Raw genomic sequence first — 16944 nt, 5'->3', positions numbered from 1 at the left:
TAGTGCTTGTGGTGGCAATGGTGATGAGGAGACGGTTGGACTGGATGATCTTATAGGTCGTTTCCAACCTTGTGATTCTTGTGATTCTTGTAATGATTTTTTTTTCCTGCTTAAGTATTTGTTTCCCTCATTTGGAAAACTTCACACTCCTTGTCAGGATGCTACCTTTGAAATTCTGGATAAGTATCTACTTGCATTACCTTGATAGCTGGGAGGGAATAGCTTAAATGTTGACTTGAGAGCTGACTTGACACCATGTAGATTCTTAGCATGGATGATACTGTCTGTGGTTCTTCAGTTAAGAGTCCCTGCCAGTTTCCATTTAAATCCTCACAAAAAAAAGCAGAATCTGACAGATGATCAGCCAGAATATTTGTGGGTTTGGAGGTATGGGAGCCCAACTATGCAAGCCTGGAATGTTTCAGTATCTACAGAGAGTGAGACTTCCAGTAATTTGTTCTATATCTTCAGGTTGCTTCATCTACTATATAATCAGTCAAGAAGTCAGGAAATAAGAATGAAGTCTGCGTTTAACCTGCTATTTGCTTTTACAGCGATGTTGTAATTAATGGTCACATCTGACCCATTTCTTCCTGTCCTGTTTGTTGCAGTGCTTCACGGCCATAGCAGAGCATTAAATGATCGTAGAGGAAGCCAGCATTAAGTGATTTCCGCACAGCTGGTCAGAAAAGCAGCTGTCTGCCTTCTCAGTGCAGCATGGCATTTGGACTTGGTGCTTTTTGCCTGCTACTATGGGCAATAACAGGTAGGAGCTTGCTTCTTTTGTTTCTGAGTCACTCAGAGGGAGTGAAGCAAGTGCTTCTGGAGTGTATGGGGATGAATAAATAAAATGTGAATAAGGCAAGAGTTAGGAAACCTTGTCTCCTCAGTGAGTTCTCACAAGTACAGCTTTGTATCTAGCAGCTCATTGCCGTGAGGGAACGCAGTTTTGGGTGGTGGTTTAGTGCCAGTTTCAAGAGGACTGGTTCTAATTGGGTGCATGAGGGAAGAGGGGATTAGAGGGAGAGTGCCGAGAGTTTCCTTTCTCTTTCTCTTTCAGGACAACAGTTTAGCAATGATGTATTGCTTGTGGTCTAAGCTTTTTTTAATTGTGGGGTATTCTGGGGACAGTTGATTTGTGAGAAGCATTCACATTTTCCACTTACCCATCTCCTCTTCAGGCATGTATTTCTTTAAAAAGACCACAGGAAAGTCCTATAAGTTTCTACTTCAGCCTCAGAAATGTATTTATAACTTCCATACTCAGAGAGATGGAGAATGATTGACTTGATGTCCAGGTAGAAACCAGTAATGGGTAGTTTCCCTCAGGGATCTGCACTGGGACTTGAATGTTTATCAGCAACAAGTACAGTGGGACTGACTGCACTCTCAGCATGTCTGTGAACAGCACTAGGCTGAGTGGTGTGTTTAGCACCCTGGAGGGAAGGAATGCCATCCAGAGGGACCTGGACAGGGTTGAGAGGTGAGCCTGTGAAAACAGAATGCATTTCAGCAAGGCCAAGGGAAGGTCCTACACCTTGGTCAGGGCAGTCCCAAACATGAATACAAGCTATGCAATGAGTGGATTGACAGCAGACCTGCAGAGGAGGGCTTGAGGGTACTGGTGATGTGACACTGAATAGAGCTGGCATTGCACACTTGCTGCATAGAAGGCAAATTGTATCCTGGGCTGCATCAAAAGAAGTGTAGCTAGCAGGAAGCAATTCTCTCCTTTTACTCTACTTTTATAAGACTCCATGGGCAATACTGTGTTCAGCTTTGAAGCTCCTTGTGCTGGGTGAATGTGTACCTTATGCGTTTGGTCCAGAGGAGGCCACAAGGATCATCAAAGGGCTGGAGCTCCTCTTCCATGAGGAAAGGCTGAGAGAGTTGGGGTTATTGAGCCCAGAGAATTGAAGGCTACAGGAAGACCTCACTGTGGCCTTTTAGTACCTAAAGGGGGTCTACAACAAAGCTGGATTGGGACCCCGTATCATTTGGAATTCGGAAAAAGGTGGTTGAGGGGGACGAACATTAGCTGCAGCTGTATGGTAGCTGTCTTGCAGTAATCATTAAGCAAGCTTTTTAGGAGAACGTAGAGCTGAATGTAGGGGTTTTTGTTTATTTTTGCTGGGGTTTTTTTGGTCAGTTTTTTTTACTAAACAGTAAGAGTACCCTTTTGTAAATAGCTAATTACCTCTGTGATACTGCTATGGACCCTGTAGCAGATACTCAGTGTCTTGAGGTAGAGGAGAGAGGGCAGAGGGAAGTGAGGAAACAACGAAAAGCCAACCAAATAAAAAATACGCACACTCTTCAGTAGAAGGTAATAATGTGCAGTAAATGCTGAATATTGGTGTAAAGAAAGTCATAGTTATGTTTTCATTAACATGAGTTGCCAGCAGACTGGAATATCTTTCATGTGCATATGTAGAAAGTCTTGTTTTCCTTCTGTGTCAATTTTGCTACCTCCTCCTTATTTATCTAGAACAAATCTGCTCCACTCAATCTGCTGTCTGTAGTCAAGCCTTTCCTTGTATCTCAGGAATGAGCACACACAGGTTAGGGGCTAATATACAAGGGTGCTCTGAAAGTAAGGCGTCCTATTTTATTATGTTAACCTGCAATGCCAGAGATGTATGTTGGTGGTACGGCAGTAGAGGTTGAACCTTCCTGCCAGTATTCTGTTACATTTTGTTCTCATTGTGAGATGGCAGCAGAGGGGCAGTCTGACAAAAATGGCACCTGACATGGAAAAGCATATGAAGCAAAGCGTGTCATTGAATTCCTCCATGAGGGAAAAGAAAGGCACCTCCTGACATTCCTCAATGCTTGCTGAACATTTATGGAGCCCAAACAGTGGATGTGAGCACAGTGAAGCAGCAGGTGGAGTATTTCAGCTGTGCTGTCAGTGATGTGAAAGGCAAGCCATGTTCCAGACAGCCATGCACAGCTGTCACACCACAAAATGATTAGCTCATCCCTTCAGACTGGTAGAGGAACCCATACAGAGCTGAATATCACCTTCAGTGCATTGAATACAATGATAGCAGAAAGAACACTGTCATAGTGTCTATAAAACAGTGGATCAGCTCTGCTGGTGCCGATTTTTATGAATGTGACATGAAGGCTCTTGTTCATCACTGACAGAAATGCACAACTAATGGTGGTAACCATGTTGGAAAAATATTGCTTTGTAGCTGAGAACTTGCTCTATCAGGTAATGTTACGGTGGTCTTTGTATCAGTTGTAGCTTACATGGAAATAAATAGGTCACTCCAAAAGTAATGTTTCCTACGTATTTGAGTATTATCCTTCCATTTAACACATTTCCATCTTGATAATTCCTGGCACTGTCCATCCATTTAAGGTCAGCTCCAAACTGAAAGTTATTTGCTGTTTTCCATGATCTGTTTGATGAAATATGTCAGTAGATGCTACCCGTTATTACATCAGAAGAGTGTTCTTTTTTTCTGTGTATGCTTTAAATAAGATGAATTGTCTCAGGTTCAGGAAGCTGCTAGATGGCCATTCTGCCATTTTTATCTATACTTGATGTTGTGCCTCTAAAGGCTATTTAATTTAGGAAAGGGAAAAAGAAATGCTGATGGAGGGAGACATGCAGGAAGGAAGGAAGAAGCTTAGGACCTCAGTCACTTCTATTTTTTTTTTTAAATCAGGCATCCTTTTCCACAGGTAATGAGGAAGCAGATTTAATATAAGAAAGGCAGAAATGATGAAGGGTCTGAAGCATCTTGCCTGTGAGGAAGAGCTGAGACTGTTCAGCCTGATGAAGAGAATGTCTGAGGGGGGAGGGATCTCAGTGTATCTGATGCATCTGGGTGCCCAGAGAGGCTGTGGAATCCTCCCCAAAAGCAACCTGGACATGGGCCTGGGCACCTTATTCTGGGTGTCCCTGCTTGAAGTCTCTTCCAAACTAAACCATTTTGTGATACTCTCTCCTCTTACTAGCTGGCATTTGTCTGTGATAAGTTTTTGCTACTGAGTGGTTTTGATGCAAAACAAAATTAGACCAGCAGGCAGATGACCTAATGGATATAGACATTTATCAGTGACCTTGACTAATCTTTATGGTTTGTAAAAGACTTAATCTGGCTGTGGCAACAGGGATTAGTGCCTTATATTAGAGTTCCATGTCTCTGTTGTGGCTTAACCTTCCAGGCAGCTCAGCACCACAGCCACTTATCCACCCTCCTGAAGTGGGATGGGGAAGTATCAGAAGTAGAAAAGTCCGGCTCTGTGCAAGCACTGCTGGGCAGCAATTAAAAACATTGCTGAGTTATCATCACTGTTTTCATTACAAATCCAAAGCACATCATAAGAGTCTGTATGGAGAGTATTAACTCTATCCCAGCCAGGCCATGACCCTCTCTTCATTCAGCACATCATGCTGTATGAATGCCTGACTTCCTAGATCTGTGGATGTAGCTCAATTTCTACAGGCATTCCTTATTTCACAGTTTTATTCCACTGGATTTTAATCCACTGGATGGTCCATTCATTGAAGAAATCAGCTTACACTGGAATAGATTTAAATCATTCTGGGCATTAATAAAATTAATATATATATATTTTTTTCCTATATATAAATAAAGACTATAAATTTAAACTGCCCTGTTAACTGGACTGACCTATGCACGGATATCTCTCAGAGGGAGAAGATGCTGCATACCACAAGAATGACAGTTTATTTTGCAGCTGGGAATTCAGTCTAGTTTCCCACTTGAACAGATATATGCTAACCTTGTATTTAAGACAGATCTTGCATAGCAATGTTACTGAAATGCATTTGTGCATCTATAAGAAAGGTCTCATAGCGGAGCATGAGATTTCACATATTATTTGTTTATACTGTAGTGCTTTATTCTTGGATTAGCAACCCCGACAAAAGCACAAAGATAAATCAGTAGCTATCTGCCAATGTAGGTTTTGTGTACTCTAGTCTTTTGTTTTCTTTTCCTCCATGCAGTCCACTTATTATTACATCACATCCCTTTATTTAGAAATACATTCTCCTAGATCATGTTCAAGGCCATGATTTTTAAACATGCTTGGCTACTGCTAGTCATGGGCTTTGTGAGGAAGAAGGTAAATAAGCATTTCTTCCCACGTACACACCAGTAGCCAAAGGCTGAGTGTCAAAAGACACTTTATTTTACATCAAAGACACTCAAATATTAGCCAAAAGCCAGCACACACAAATAAATGCCTCTAAATAAAAGGGAAGAATAGCACAACATGGTTTAGTTTGGAAGGGACCTCTGAAGTCATCTGGTACAGCTCCCTCTGCTCAAGCAGGGACACCCAGAATAGGATGTCCAGGCAGCTTTTGGAAATCTCCAAGGAGAAGACTTCACAGCCTCTCTGCACATACTGTGCCAGTGCTTTCTCATCCACATAGCACAGAAGTGCTTCCTGGTATTCAGAAGGCCCTTCCTGTATTCTTGGTACTAGGCACCACTGAAGAGCATGGGTCTGTCCTCTTTCTGCTCTCCCTTCAGGTGTTTGTAGACATGGATAAGATCCCTTCTAAGCCTCGTCTGTGCTAAACACTCCCAGGTCTCTCAGCCTTTCCACACAGGTGAGATGCTTCAGTCCCTTCATCGCTTTTGTGGCCCTTCTTTGGCCTCTCTAGTAGCTCCATGTCCACTCTTTTGGGGAGCCCAGAAATGGACATAGTGTTCCAGGTGTAGCCTCTCCAATGTTGAGTTAGAGGGGAAGGGTCACCTGCTGTGAATACTTAGCCTAACGCAGCCCAGGTTATCATTAGCAGCAAGAGTGTGTTGCTACCTCACGTTCAACTTGGTGTCTGCAAGGACTCCAAGGTCCTTTTCTGCAGAGCTGCTTTCTATCTGGTGCGTTCCCCATATGATGTTGATCCCCTTGATGATGTTCAGCCTGTTTCTGTAGCCTGTGACCCTATGACATATTAGACACTCCTGCCAGTTTTGTGCCACCTCTAAACCTGCCATGAGCACGCTTCTCCATCATCTAGGTCATTAATAAAGGTACAAGATTGTATTGATCCCTGGACTGTGTTGTTCATTACTGGCCTCCAACTAACCTGTGCACCAGTGACTGCTACTCTCTGGGCTATTCAGGCAGTTTTCAGTCCCCCTCACTACCTGCTCATGTAGCTTATACTTCATTAGCTTTGCTAGGAGGGGGACAGTGTCCAAGGCCTTATTGAAGTCTGTGAAGACAACATACACTGCTCCCCCTTCAACCATTTGGCTTTTAGTTTGATTATAGAAGCTCATTAGATTGGTCAGGTATGATTTCCCCTTGGTGACTCCATGCTGACCACTCCTCATGACTTTACTGTCCTTTATGTGCTTGGTTTCCAGGATTATCTCCATCACCTTCCTAGATGTTGAGGTGAGGCTGACTGTCCTGTAGTTCCATAGGTCCTCCTTGCCATTGCTGAAGATAGAAGAGGCATTTACTTTCTTTCAGTCTTTCTACACTTCTTGCCATTGCAATCAAGCAAAGACTACAGTGGCCTAAGAATATTTGCCAGCTCCCTCAGTTCTCATGAGTACACCTCATCAACATCTACAGACTTGCAGATATCCAGATTAGTTAAGTGTTCCTTGACCTGATCATCTACTAACAAGAGTGCATATTCCTTGCCTTTCCTGTAGACTCTGAGACTCTGACCTCACAGGACTTTTAGCTGTCCTGTGTGTTTTCCCTGTTCTGTTCAGTGAAGACCCCAAATATTCCCTAGTCTTCCTTTTGATACTGATGTACTTGAAGAAGCCCTTGAATTTCCTGTCCAGATTAAATTTCTCTTTTAACCTTAGCTCTCCTAACTTGATTTCTGCATGCTCCAACAGTGTCTCTGTATTCCCTCTAGATTACCTGTCCTTGCTTTCACCCTCAGTGTGCTTCCTTTTTGTGTTTGACTCAGGAGCTTGTTGTTCATCCATGAAGGCGTTTTTGCCTGGCTTCCTCCTCACTGAGACAGACTGCTCTTGAGTTTTGAGGAGGTGATCCTGGAATATTAACCAGCCTTCTTGGGCCCCTCATCCCTGCAGGATCTTATTCCACAATACTCTTCCAGGCAGATCTTTGAAGAGGCCAAAGTCTGCTGTCCTGAATTCCAGTGTTGTGAGCTTGCTATTGAGCTTTCTTTCTCCCTGCTCTGAGGATCCTGCATTACACTATCTCATGCTCACTGCACCTAACACCACCTCTGACAACAAGTCCCTTGGTGTGAGTGTGAGGTCCAGCAAAGCACCTTTTCTTATTGGCTTCTCTCACTTTGGAGGAGATAGTTGTCATCAATGCACTCCAGGAACGTCCTCGATTACTTCTCTCTGGGTGCGTTGCCCTTCCAGCAAATACTGAGGCTGCTGAAGTCCTCAGTGAATCCTATGATGAGGTTGCTGTCTGTAGAGTCTGAAGAGGCTGAGCCCAGCTCACTACATCCCCCCTTAGTTAATTATTGAGAGCAATAAGGTCTCCCTGAGCCTTCTCCAGACTAGACAATCTCAGCTCATAAGGCTTGTGCTCCAGACCCCTCACCAGCTTCATTGCCCTTGTCTGGACATGCTCCAGAGCCTCAGTGGCTGCTCCCCCCTCCTTGTTTTCTCAGCCTGACCTTCTTTAAGGGCCTGTAATGCTCTTTTGCAACACTCTACTTTTAACAACTGTGCCACCGTGTTGCTGTCTTCCCAAAAATATTTTAGCCCTGCTACTACATGCAGATCTCTTCACTCATCTTACTTAATCCCCATACTGTACAAGCCCTTCAGAGAAGAACTCCAGCATTTTAATCTAGAGCTCCTCTGGGTGCCCTGTCTGAAGTTGAGCAGTCATTAATCCATTAGTTAAACAGTCTTTTTCCAATGCTATCACTAATAATGCATTTTCTGCCACCAGAACTCACTTAACAACCATGTTATGACTTGCAAGGCAGGCAGGTCAAACACTGTCCTCCATTACTGTGTTAGTTCCACAGTAGTGGCATGATGTTTTCATGGCTGAGTTAACAAGCCTGATTGAAAACAATGCTAAAAAGAATTGCTGGTTTTACTCAGTAATTTTTTGAAGCACGATCAGGTTCCTCAAGTTGAATTTTGGAGAGATTTTGAACTGCAGTTGTAACATATGGAATGAGAAGATGTAGAAAACGATATAGTTTACGTTGATTCATGCTCAGTTTAAACACTTCATGCTCATGGTCTCTGATGTTCTCTGAAAATCTAGTGTCATTCCTTCCTTTGCAGTGGAGCTGTAAGTATTCGCACCATGGGAGCAAGCTCTTAGGATTCCTCATAAAATGGTGAAAGCTGCAAAATTTGGGGAATTCCCCTCCCTATCTCCAGATCTTTTATATTTAGTCCAGCAATAATGTGGGTGACCTTCCATGAAGTTCAAGTGAGATATCTGGTGTCTCAACCATAAATCCTAGCTGCTTTCTTTCTCAGTTGGAGCAATGACATGTAACTGCCTTTTTCTTTTTTTTTTAATAGCAACTTTTGCTGTGAAACATGTTTTTTGCTCACTTTGCTATGGTGGAAGTACCGCATGATTTTTTTTTTCCTCTTCCCTGCTCTGTTCTTGCTTATAGAATTACACCTAACTTTGATCTCTTAGTGATGGCATTTGTATCAAGTGAATAAGGAAGACTTTGTAAAATAGATTAAGATCCTACGTTGAGAAATCCCACCCAGTACAAGTGCTGCTGCAAATGGGCATGCTGTAAGAAAAGTAGTGGTTAAAAGCAGTGAGTTTATTTAAGTTGGGTAGCATCTGCCTTTTTCTTGTCTCCTGCCATAATCCCCTTTGGGTTATAGAAAACAATATTAGTTTTTGTTGTCGTGCTGTTCTTCATGCTGGCATTGTTTTTCCAGGTTCCTATTGCGAGCAGTGCAGAGAAGGAGCCACGTATTCAAGTGCAGTAATATCTCCCAACTTAGAAACCACTAAAATTATGCGAGTTCCTCATGCTGCATCAGTGTCTGAATGCATCACGGCGTGTTGTGACCTCTCTGGTTGTGACTTATCCTGGATGTTTGAACGGCGCTGTTACGTTGTGAACTGCCAGCACAAAGAGAACTGCGAACCTAAAACAATTGAGACGGTAAAGTCCTATCTAACATTTGTGCTGAGACCTTCTCAGAGGCCAGCCTCACTGCTGGGATTTGGGCAGGTGATCCCAAGCATCGTGCACTCTGTGGGACGTCAGAAAGAGCCATCTGAGGAAGTGTCTTTTCTTGGCAAAGAACTCAGCCTTGAGGAGATACCTGAATACATAGATGATTATAAAGATTTGGAGCAGGACCCCTTTCAGGTGAGCCTCAGACACGATCAGAAGGAGAGCACGGATTATGCTGACTGGGGCCTGATGGTAGCAGGTGAAAATGGCTTCAACACTTCAGTCAGCGACAATGGAGAAAACCAGGAAGAGGAAGCTGGAAAGGTCGAAAGCCTTCTAAGTAAAAACGCAACTGAATTGAGCTCTGTCAGTGAGCACTCCACAGAGAGGCTGTCTTCTCTCCCAGAGATTACACCGTTCCCTGGGAAGACATATGAAAGCAGAGCAGCTGTTGAGATGCTTACACAGCCTGCTGATGCTTTGCAAGAAAAGGTATGTGTTCCCCTTGAGAAGCAGGCAAGTGATGCCACGCAACAGTTGTTTTGTTCAGCAAGCTTGTAGTTTTGTAACATAACCCTGAAACTCAAGTGAGTTACAGTCCATTAGGGTGCAGAAAAGGCTGAAGTGGAGAGGGTTATCTTATAGGCAGATGAATCACTGAAGCACACTTCTCTTTCAGATGATGAAGAGCAGGACTGTTTCAAAGACTTTGTTGGGTTTCTTTGGAGCTATTCTGACAGCAAGGCTTGAACCTGGTAAAAGAGGACTGGTTTGGTGTTCTGCCCTTCTTATCACTTGATGTTCAATTACAGGTCATAAGCTTAGTAATGGTAGTGGTCCTGTCAGCATCCAAAGGCCAAGACCAGTAAACATAAGTTCCTCCATCAACAAAATCTTGTTCTACGGGATTCACGTTAGTAAATGCCTAAAGAGGTGTTGTAGATGTAATAGAGCTGAATAAATAGCTTTTAAAATGCTTTTAGAACATTTAGAAAGGTTTATAAGAAGGGACAGTGTTGGTTGCTCTGTTGGTTTGATTTTTTTTTTTGGACCACATAAACTGGGTAAATGTCTGTTCTCCTTAAATGTCTGAATCTTTCTCTAGTGTCTGCTAATAAGAAAAGCCAAAGTTAAAACCTGTTAAGTACTTTAAACCTAATGTAGATACCTAAGAAAGATGCACCTATTCCCTGTGTATGTTAGCAGATTTGGTCAGTTCTAAATAGTCTTTGGCTCCATCAGAACAGAATGGGATCAGTGGGAAAGTTGGAACAGGCAGTAAAGCCAGCGTCGGCTGTGTTTGTCATGCCTCAGGGGAAATCAAGCAGTGTCTGGATTTCCCTTAATTCCAGCAGGTTTTGTAACCAACAGTTGCCTTTCTCTTGCTGTAAAAACGCCAATTTTTTTTTTTTTTGCTATTGCCGTAGGGAAGAAAAAGACAAGTGAAGAAGGCAACTGATGTTCTTGGAAGGAATGTGTGTGTGTGTGCATGTAAAACTGCAAGTTTCTTAAGACTTGAGATCAGTCTAGCTGAGATACCATCATAGCCTAGAAGTGGGAGTAGATGATCTCCAGAGATCCCTTCCAGAGACTGCACAGGTCTGGTCTGCATCCAGGCGGGTCTTGAATCCTTCCAGAGAAGGAGAATCCACAACCCAACTCGACAGCCTGTTCCAGTGCTCCATTACCCTCACTGTGAAGAATTTCCTTTGCATATTGGTGCAGAACATCCTGTGCTCCAGTTTATGGCCGTTTCCCCTTCTCCTGTCCCTGCAGACCACTGAAAAGAGGTTGGCCATGTCCCTTTGATTCCCACACTTAAGATATTTATAAACATTAATCAGATCCCTTCTGAGTCTTCTTTTATCAAAGCTAACAGACCCAGGTTGCTCAGCCTTTCCTCACAGGGCTGCTCCAGGGCCTTTATCATCTTTGTGGCCCTCTACTGAACTCTCTCCAAGAGATCCCTGTCTTTTTTGTACTGGGGAGCCCAGAACTGGACACAAAACTCCAGGTGAGGCCTGTCCAGAGCAGAGTAGAGGGGGAGGATCTCCTCCCTGGACCTGCTGGCCATGCTCTTTTTAATGCATCCCAGGTATCTGCTGCCTTTGTGTGCCATAATAGGGAAAGTGTTTTCCTCTAGGTATATGGTCAGAAGTAAGTCTTGGTGGGAGAAGGTATAGAAAATATACTGTCCCATTCAGACTGTGTCTTGGGAAGGTGATGGGGCCTGAAAGAAGGGAGGGGTGACGGGCAAATCTAACATGGTCATTTCAATGACCTGCTTGGTCATTCCTGCATAACTTGCTGTGTCTTTCATTACATTTCTAGATCAGTTTACAAGGGTGGTGGTTAAGAAGAACTTCACTGCTTGTTGACTGAAGTAGAGAGATTTAGGGCACTTCATTAGAAGTGAGGAAAGTTAAAAAAGTCCTTTTCTGCATCTGAAGCTTGGGAAAAAAATGAGCATTTCCTATAGAGACTGACGGGGGGAAAGAAACAAAACACTCCTTCTTTGATAGATATTCTTCATGAATAAAACCTCCTGACTACTTAAGTTAGTAGGTGAACCCCACATTCTCTTTCCAGAACAGCGTACCCCTAAATCTGTAAAGGTAAAGAATGATTTATTTAAGACATTGTTTCCCTATAATTCATTTTTCAGGTTCCTTCTTATTCCCCTCCATCAGACAAACTGGAATTCTCCCTAGATGTGTCAAACAAAGCCCAGACTCCTACAGTGGCACCAGACAATGTGACTGAACATGGAATCATGCTGCTTTCCAGTAATACTGTGCCATCTGAACCCCTGCAGCAATTTACACCTCCTGCTACGGCTGCCAAAGCAGGTAATGTTTCAGCATAGCTGGAGAGGGCCTGCTGAATGGGAGGCAGGGAGGGCTTTAATACTGTCAGACTTGCATCCTTTTCTTAGTTACGAACTCTGTTCAAGTGCAGCCTCATCCCACCTTAAGCATGAAGTCCTGCAGTAACATTGGAAACTCCATCCCTTTTAGCTGGTTACTTCTGGAGCAAAATTCTGATCAAGCATATCAGTGGGAAATTACAACTCAAGCAACAACTTTGCAAAAAGCAGAGATGAAGAGCATTTTCTTAATGAGTTAATTTTTATATTGGTGAGAAATACCTAAGACTTTCTGGAGTTTCCCAACAGTCTCTTCTAGCCATACTGTTGTTTTTGTGTGGCTTCAGAATTCTGTTCATTCTCAGAAACTCTTCAGTAGGGTTCCCACCATGTATAGCTGTCAGATATCATGCAGGAACACAGGTGGGACTTGAGGAAGCTCAGCCCTTAACAGGGGAGAACAACACTTTGTCTTGAAAAAAAATGTTATGACTTCAAAGCTCTAAAAAGGCTTATAAGACTTCCAGCTGCAGGGCAAAAAGTTCTTACTTTGAAGAAGATGTCTTTAACCGCTTTGCTGTCTGTAATTGTGTTAAATTCTGTCTGTATGTTAGTGTAACTCCTTTCTTCTGGCAAGTTTCCCCCCTTCCTTTGTATCCTGGCAAAGGGTTAGAAGGGCCACAAGAGTCAGAGAAGCACAGACATATGTTTTTCTGTGCTTCTGAGGGATATGTAGAGCTAAGCACTTTGCTTCCTGGTAGAATGGGTCTGATTTGGGACATTCCTGGCACCTTCTGCCATGGCCTGGCTAGCAGGATGTAGATCTACTAGCCAGGTAGTAGTAGAAGGTAATGGAAAGAGATGAGTTGCAAGGGGGTTTTTCTCCAAGGCAATGAATAATCATTACCACTGAGAGTTGACTGGGCAGCTCCTCCTTCACAATAGCAGGCTAAAGAAGATTTAGAAAAGGTACTTGGAAGAAGCAGCTGAAATGGAAGGTTGTGATGAATCTCACTGTAAGTACTGCTTTGTATAAGGATTGCCTCAAGTTTGTGCTCAGCTTTACCATCTCAATATGGGAGACAGTGTCTCCTCTTTTGCTCATCATGCTCATTTAGCCATTTTATTCTCACCTTACGAGAGAGGTCAAAAGATTTTAGAAGCACAAACCTCCACTCTGCTGATGGCTAAGTCAACTTCTGTGAGCAATTCTAGAGCCTTAGATTGAAGAAGCAATGACAGAAGGTGTCGTCATGGCCTCTTCGCTGTATCCCTGTTTTGACCTGTCATCTGGCACTGCTAAGTCATCTCTTACTCATCTATTAAGGGTTTAAATTGGATGTCTAGATAGCATTAAGTGTTGCCTTTGGAGGACTTCTGCTCTGTGGACTCCCAGTATTCAGGAACAGATCTAAAACCTTCGAAAAACAGATCTGTGAGAACCTTGCTTGAACTTGTGCTTTGGTATGTTCCTGTTGGAGAGTGGGTTTGTGGACTTCAGTATTTTTGGAAAAGGAAACATTTTTCAACTGTTTCTGGATGACACACAGGTTGAATTGCAGTTTAGCTATGAGATAACCCTGCTCCACTAGCAGAATCTTTGAAAGTGACCCCATGAGCTGGGCTCTTGGCTATGCCTACCGAAATGCAACACAAATACACAAGTAGTGCTTCCTGGTGGAAAAGAGGCATTAGTTTTAGGGTGGACTCTATTAGCTAATTTAATGAAGTTTTGTGGTGTTTCTTTTGATTCTGATGATTCTTTTTGTACTCTGGACATTTTTGAACTCCTGTAATTCCAATGAATTAAGAAAAATGCGTAATTCTTTCTGCAGAGCAAAGTTAACTCTGATATATCAGAAAAAATCAGAACTCATAGAAGTAGGTGAAATTTTCATATTTAGGGAAGAGCAATTGTCTGGAATAGTTCAGTAAAAAGTGAAGTAGCCATAGTCATGATTATAATTACTATTTGATTATGTATCGGGGAATCTCTTTTTGTTTTAATTATCTTTGCCTGTTTGCCAAATTTTGCTTAATCTCTTGCAAATAATACTTGAAGATACTAAATCTATACCCATCCTGTCTTCTAAAACATAATGTTCTCATTCTGTCTTAGATACAGTAAAAGAACTTATTGTGTCTGCTGGAGATAACGTACAAGTGATGCTACCCAAAAATGAGGTTGAACTGAATGCTTTTGTTGTCCCACCACCACCAACAGGTGAGTTAAATGGCCCTGCCATACAGGACACGTTCACAGTACCAACTTGTAAATGCAGATGAATCCTAAGTTATGTGATCATCTGCACTTAGGGGGAAGATGTCTTTCTTATCTCCTCCTTCTACTGTTGTTTGTTTTGGTTTTTTTTGTTTTTGTTCTGGCTTTTGGTTTTTTTTGTGAATCCAATTGCTGAAAGCATTTCCTCCTTTGAGTTTCACATTTTGAAATGGCTCGTGTTTTCAGAATCTGAATTCATTAGCCAAATGATTCAACAGAAAGCCTGACATTTCTACCTAAAGATTATGTTGCCCTGGTTATAGCAACTTGTTTTTAAGCAGAGAGGGAAAAAAGGTGAATCTGAACACACTGATCTTAAAACCACCAGATTCTGAGCTACAGTAGCAAAGAATACATATTTCATAGCTAGCCATGTAAAATGCATTCACTTCATGTGAAGCTAGATTTTAAAGTTATTTGTGAAAACTGTTACTGTTGCTATTTTAGCAAGTTACAGCATACTATGGAAGCATAACTTGTATTTGTAACGCTTCATTTTTCTGTCTCAAACAATAGCACTCACGATTTCCTACTGTAGCATTTTATCTGACTGGTAGTGAACTTGATTTCTTTGTTGCCTGGACTTATGTAGAAGGGAAATCTGATCATTCTTTTATTGTGTTATTGCACTAAGAAACATCCTATAACTATGAGTGGAGATTAATTAGTCACCCTGCTGACTATGGTGGTGAAATGGAGCGCAGGTACACCCGGACACTGAAGCTCTCTCATGTAAGTGAACTGTAAGCTCAAGCTTATTTAGTTTGTTCAGTTCTTTCACAGGAATTTAACCTGTGATAAAGGGTGCCTTTGTTTGAGGAATTCATGTTACTTTGAGTTTTCTTCACTTGCATGTATCACCAACTCTTTCATAGATCTTCAGAAACACGCCATCTTCTTCAGAGCGCCCTCATAATTTTCTAAGATAGAGTAAAAATTCCTAAGTGTTGGCTTTGTGTTCCTCACCTCTAAACAGTAAACAGTGTTTCTTATGTATGGATTTATGGAAGGAACTCTAAGTTTCAGATATCCAGATTTTTCTATGTTTACAGCATGATTGGCAGATTGTGTGCGTGTTGCATCTGTATATTTCATCACGTAACTGGATTTGTTCTGTGTGTGCCTCAGCTGTCGGTGGGACTTTACGCCTTCAAAGTGACAGTTTCTGGTGAAAATGCCTTTGGCGAAGGTTTTGTAAATGTCACTGTCAAACCAGGTAAGTCAGTTGACTGAAAGAATTAATTTCTTCAACACAAGTGGTCATACAACGTGCTTGTGTAACGATCTGTCTTCCAAGGGCATTTAGAAATCCAGTTATGCAGAGATGTATTTCATGTCTTTCTGTCTTTAAAGCATTTTAAGGAAGTGCAGCTTAGGATCATGCCAAATGTGTACAAGGCTTGAGGTAGTATCGTGACACCTTCTGTGCTACAAGGATCAGGCTTTAGGTGCTCAACTGGCTGTAGCTGCATGTTACAGCACGGGTCTTTCCTGAGTTGTACCAGATGGAAGGGGCTGCAGCAGAAGCCTGGTGCTCTTCAGTAACCTTTTGTATCCTTTGGACAGCAGATATTGCAGAGCTGTCATTTTTAGATGTAGGTTACTGAGGACTATTGATTTGTAGAGTTACCAGATTATCTTTGCCCAGGTCCTCACAGTTTTTTTCAATCCTATCTTTCTCACAGCAATCAGAATTAACCAGCCACCTGTTGCTGTTGCTTCACCCAAAGTACAAGAAGTTTCTTTGCCTACAACTTCTACCTTCATTGATGGCAGTCGTATGTACTCGCTTACCTGTATTACCCTGTATTTTTAATGCAGTTAAAAACTGTTTATCCATACTGAGTGGAATTCTTTCTTTCCATTCAATGCACAGAAGTTCCCTGAATCATTATTCACGTTGGGAATTTGAGGGCAGTTATAAGTGGTTTTTAAAAAGGTTGAGTTAATTGGATGTATAAGATTGAATGATATTTATTCTAGAATGAGCTGCACTTGGAAGATTTTTATTTTCTGAAGTTTTTAGTTACAGAAGACATGATTACTTGACTTCGTGTATTCGTGGAAATATGGTCGGCACATCAAGACAGTAGTGGTAAAATGCAGCCTTCTACTTGTGAACTGAGATAGTGTGTGGCCTTAGAAGTTCTTTCTGTCCTGGTTGGGGTCCCCATTACTGGCCTCTGTGCCAGTCTGGGTCCATGATAGAGAGCTGACATGTTTTGATTACTGCTCCTCTGAGTTTGTTTAAAAGTTAAGCAAAGGTTTGCTTTTATATTTACTAAGAACAAACAAACTGTAGAATGTACAAGGAGTTGTAGACTGTCCCATCTGGAGTACTGCATCCAGGTCTGGGGTCCCCAACACAGGGAAGTTGTAAAGCTTATGAGCTGAGTCCACAGGTGAGCCATGAAGATGATCAGAAGGCTGCAGCATTTCTGTGAAGACAGGCTAAGGAACCTTTGTTTATTTGGACAGGAGAAGAGAAAGCTCTGGGAAGGCCTCATTGTGACCTTCCAGTATTTAAAGGGAGATTATAAACAGAAAGGAAAGGAACTTTATACAGAGATAGTGATAGGACAAGGAGGATAGTTTTAAACTAAAGGAGGGGAGGTGTAGATTAGGTGTCAGGGAGAAGTTTTTTACTAAGAGGCACTGGAACAGACTGCC

At 42.2% G+C, this 16944-nt stretch overlaps 1 protein-coding gene across 8 annotated transcripts in view; it reads left to right on the top strand.

The window, feature by feature from the left end:
* The window catches only part of KIAA0319 (KIAA0319 ortholog), a 54741-nt gene that overhangs the window by 10042 nt on the left and 27755 nt on the right, over positions 1 to 16944 (top strand). For 7 of the 8 annotated variants that reach the window (XR_006171613.1, XR_006171616.1, XM_042836055.1 and 4 more), the window contains exons 2-8: positions 612 to 766; positions 8883 to 9619; positions 11793 to 11976; positions 14113 to 14217; positions 14909 to 15006; positions 15403 to 15490; positions 15960 to 16052. Coding sequence is in view for 6 of the 8 variants with exons in the window: in XM_042836055.1 (XP_042691989.1) it covers positions 718 to 766; positions 8883 to 9619; positions 11793 to 11976; positions 14113 to 14217; positions 14909 to 15006; positions 15403 to 15490; positions 15960 to 16052 (1354 nt within the window). In the remaining 2 variants the exon portion in view is untranslated. The remainder of the gene's footprint in view (positions 1 to 611; positions 767 to 8882; positions 9620 to 11792; positions 11977 to 14112; positions 14218 to 14908; positions 15007 to 15402; positions 15491 to 15959; positions 16053 to 16944) is intronic. The other variant, XM_042836072.1, reaches the window with a different exon arrangement.

The sequence above is a fragment of the Centrocercus urophasianus genome, unplaced genomic scaffold (genome assembly GCF_019232065.1).
Source record: "Centrocercus urophasianus isolate 14NV4802_14NV808 unplaced genomic scaffold, USGS_Curo_1.0 seq_11, whole genome shotgun sequence".
In the NCBI taxonomy this organism is placed as follows: Eukaryota; Metazoa; Chordata; class Aves; order Galliformes; family Phasianidae; genus Centrocercus; species Centrocercus urophasianus.
This window is presented reverse-complemented; position numbering and strand designations above follow the sequence as displayed.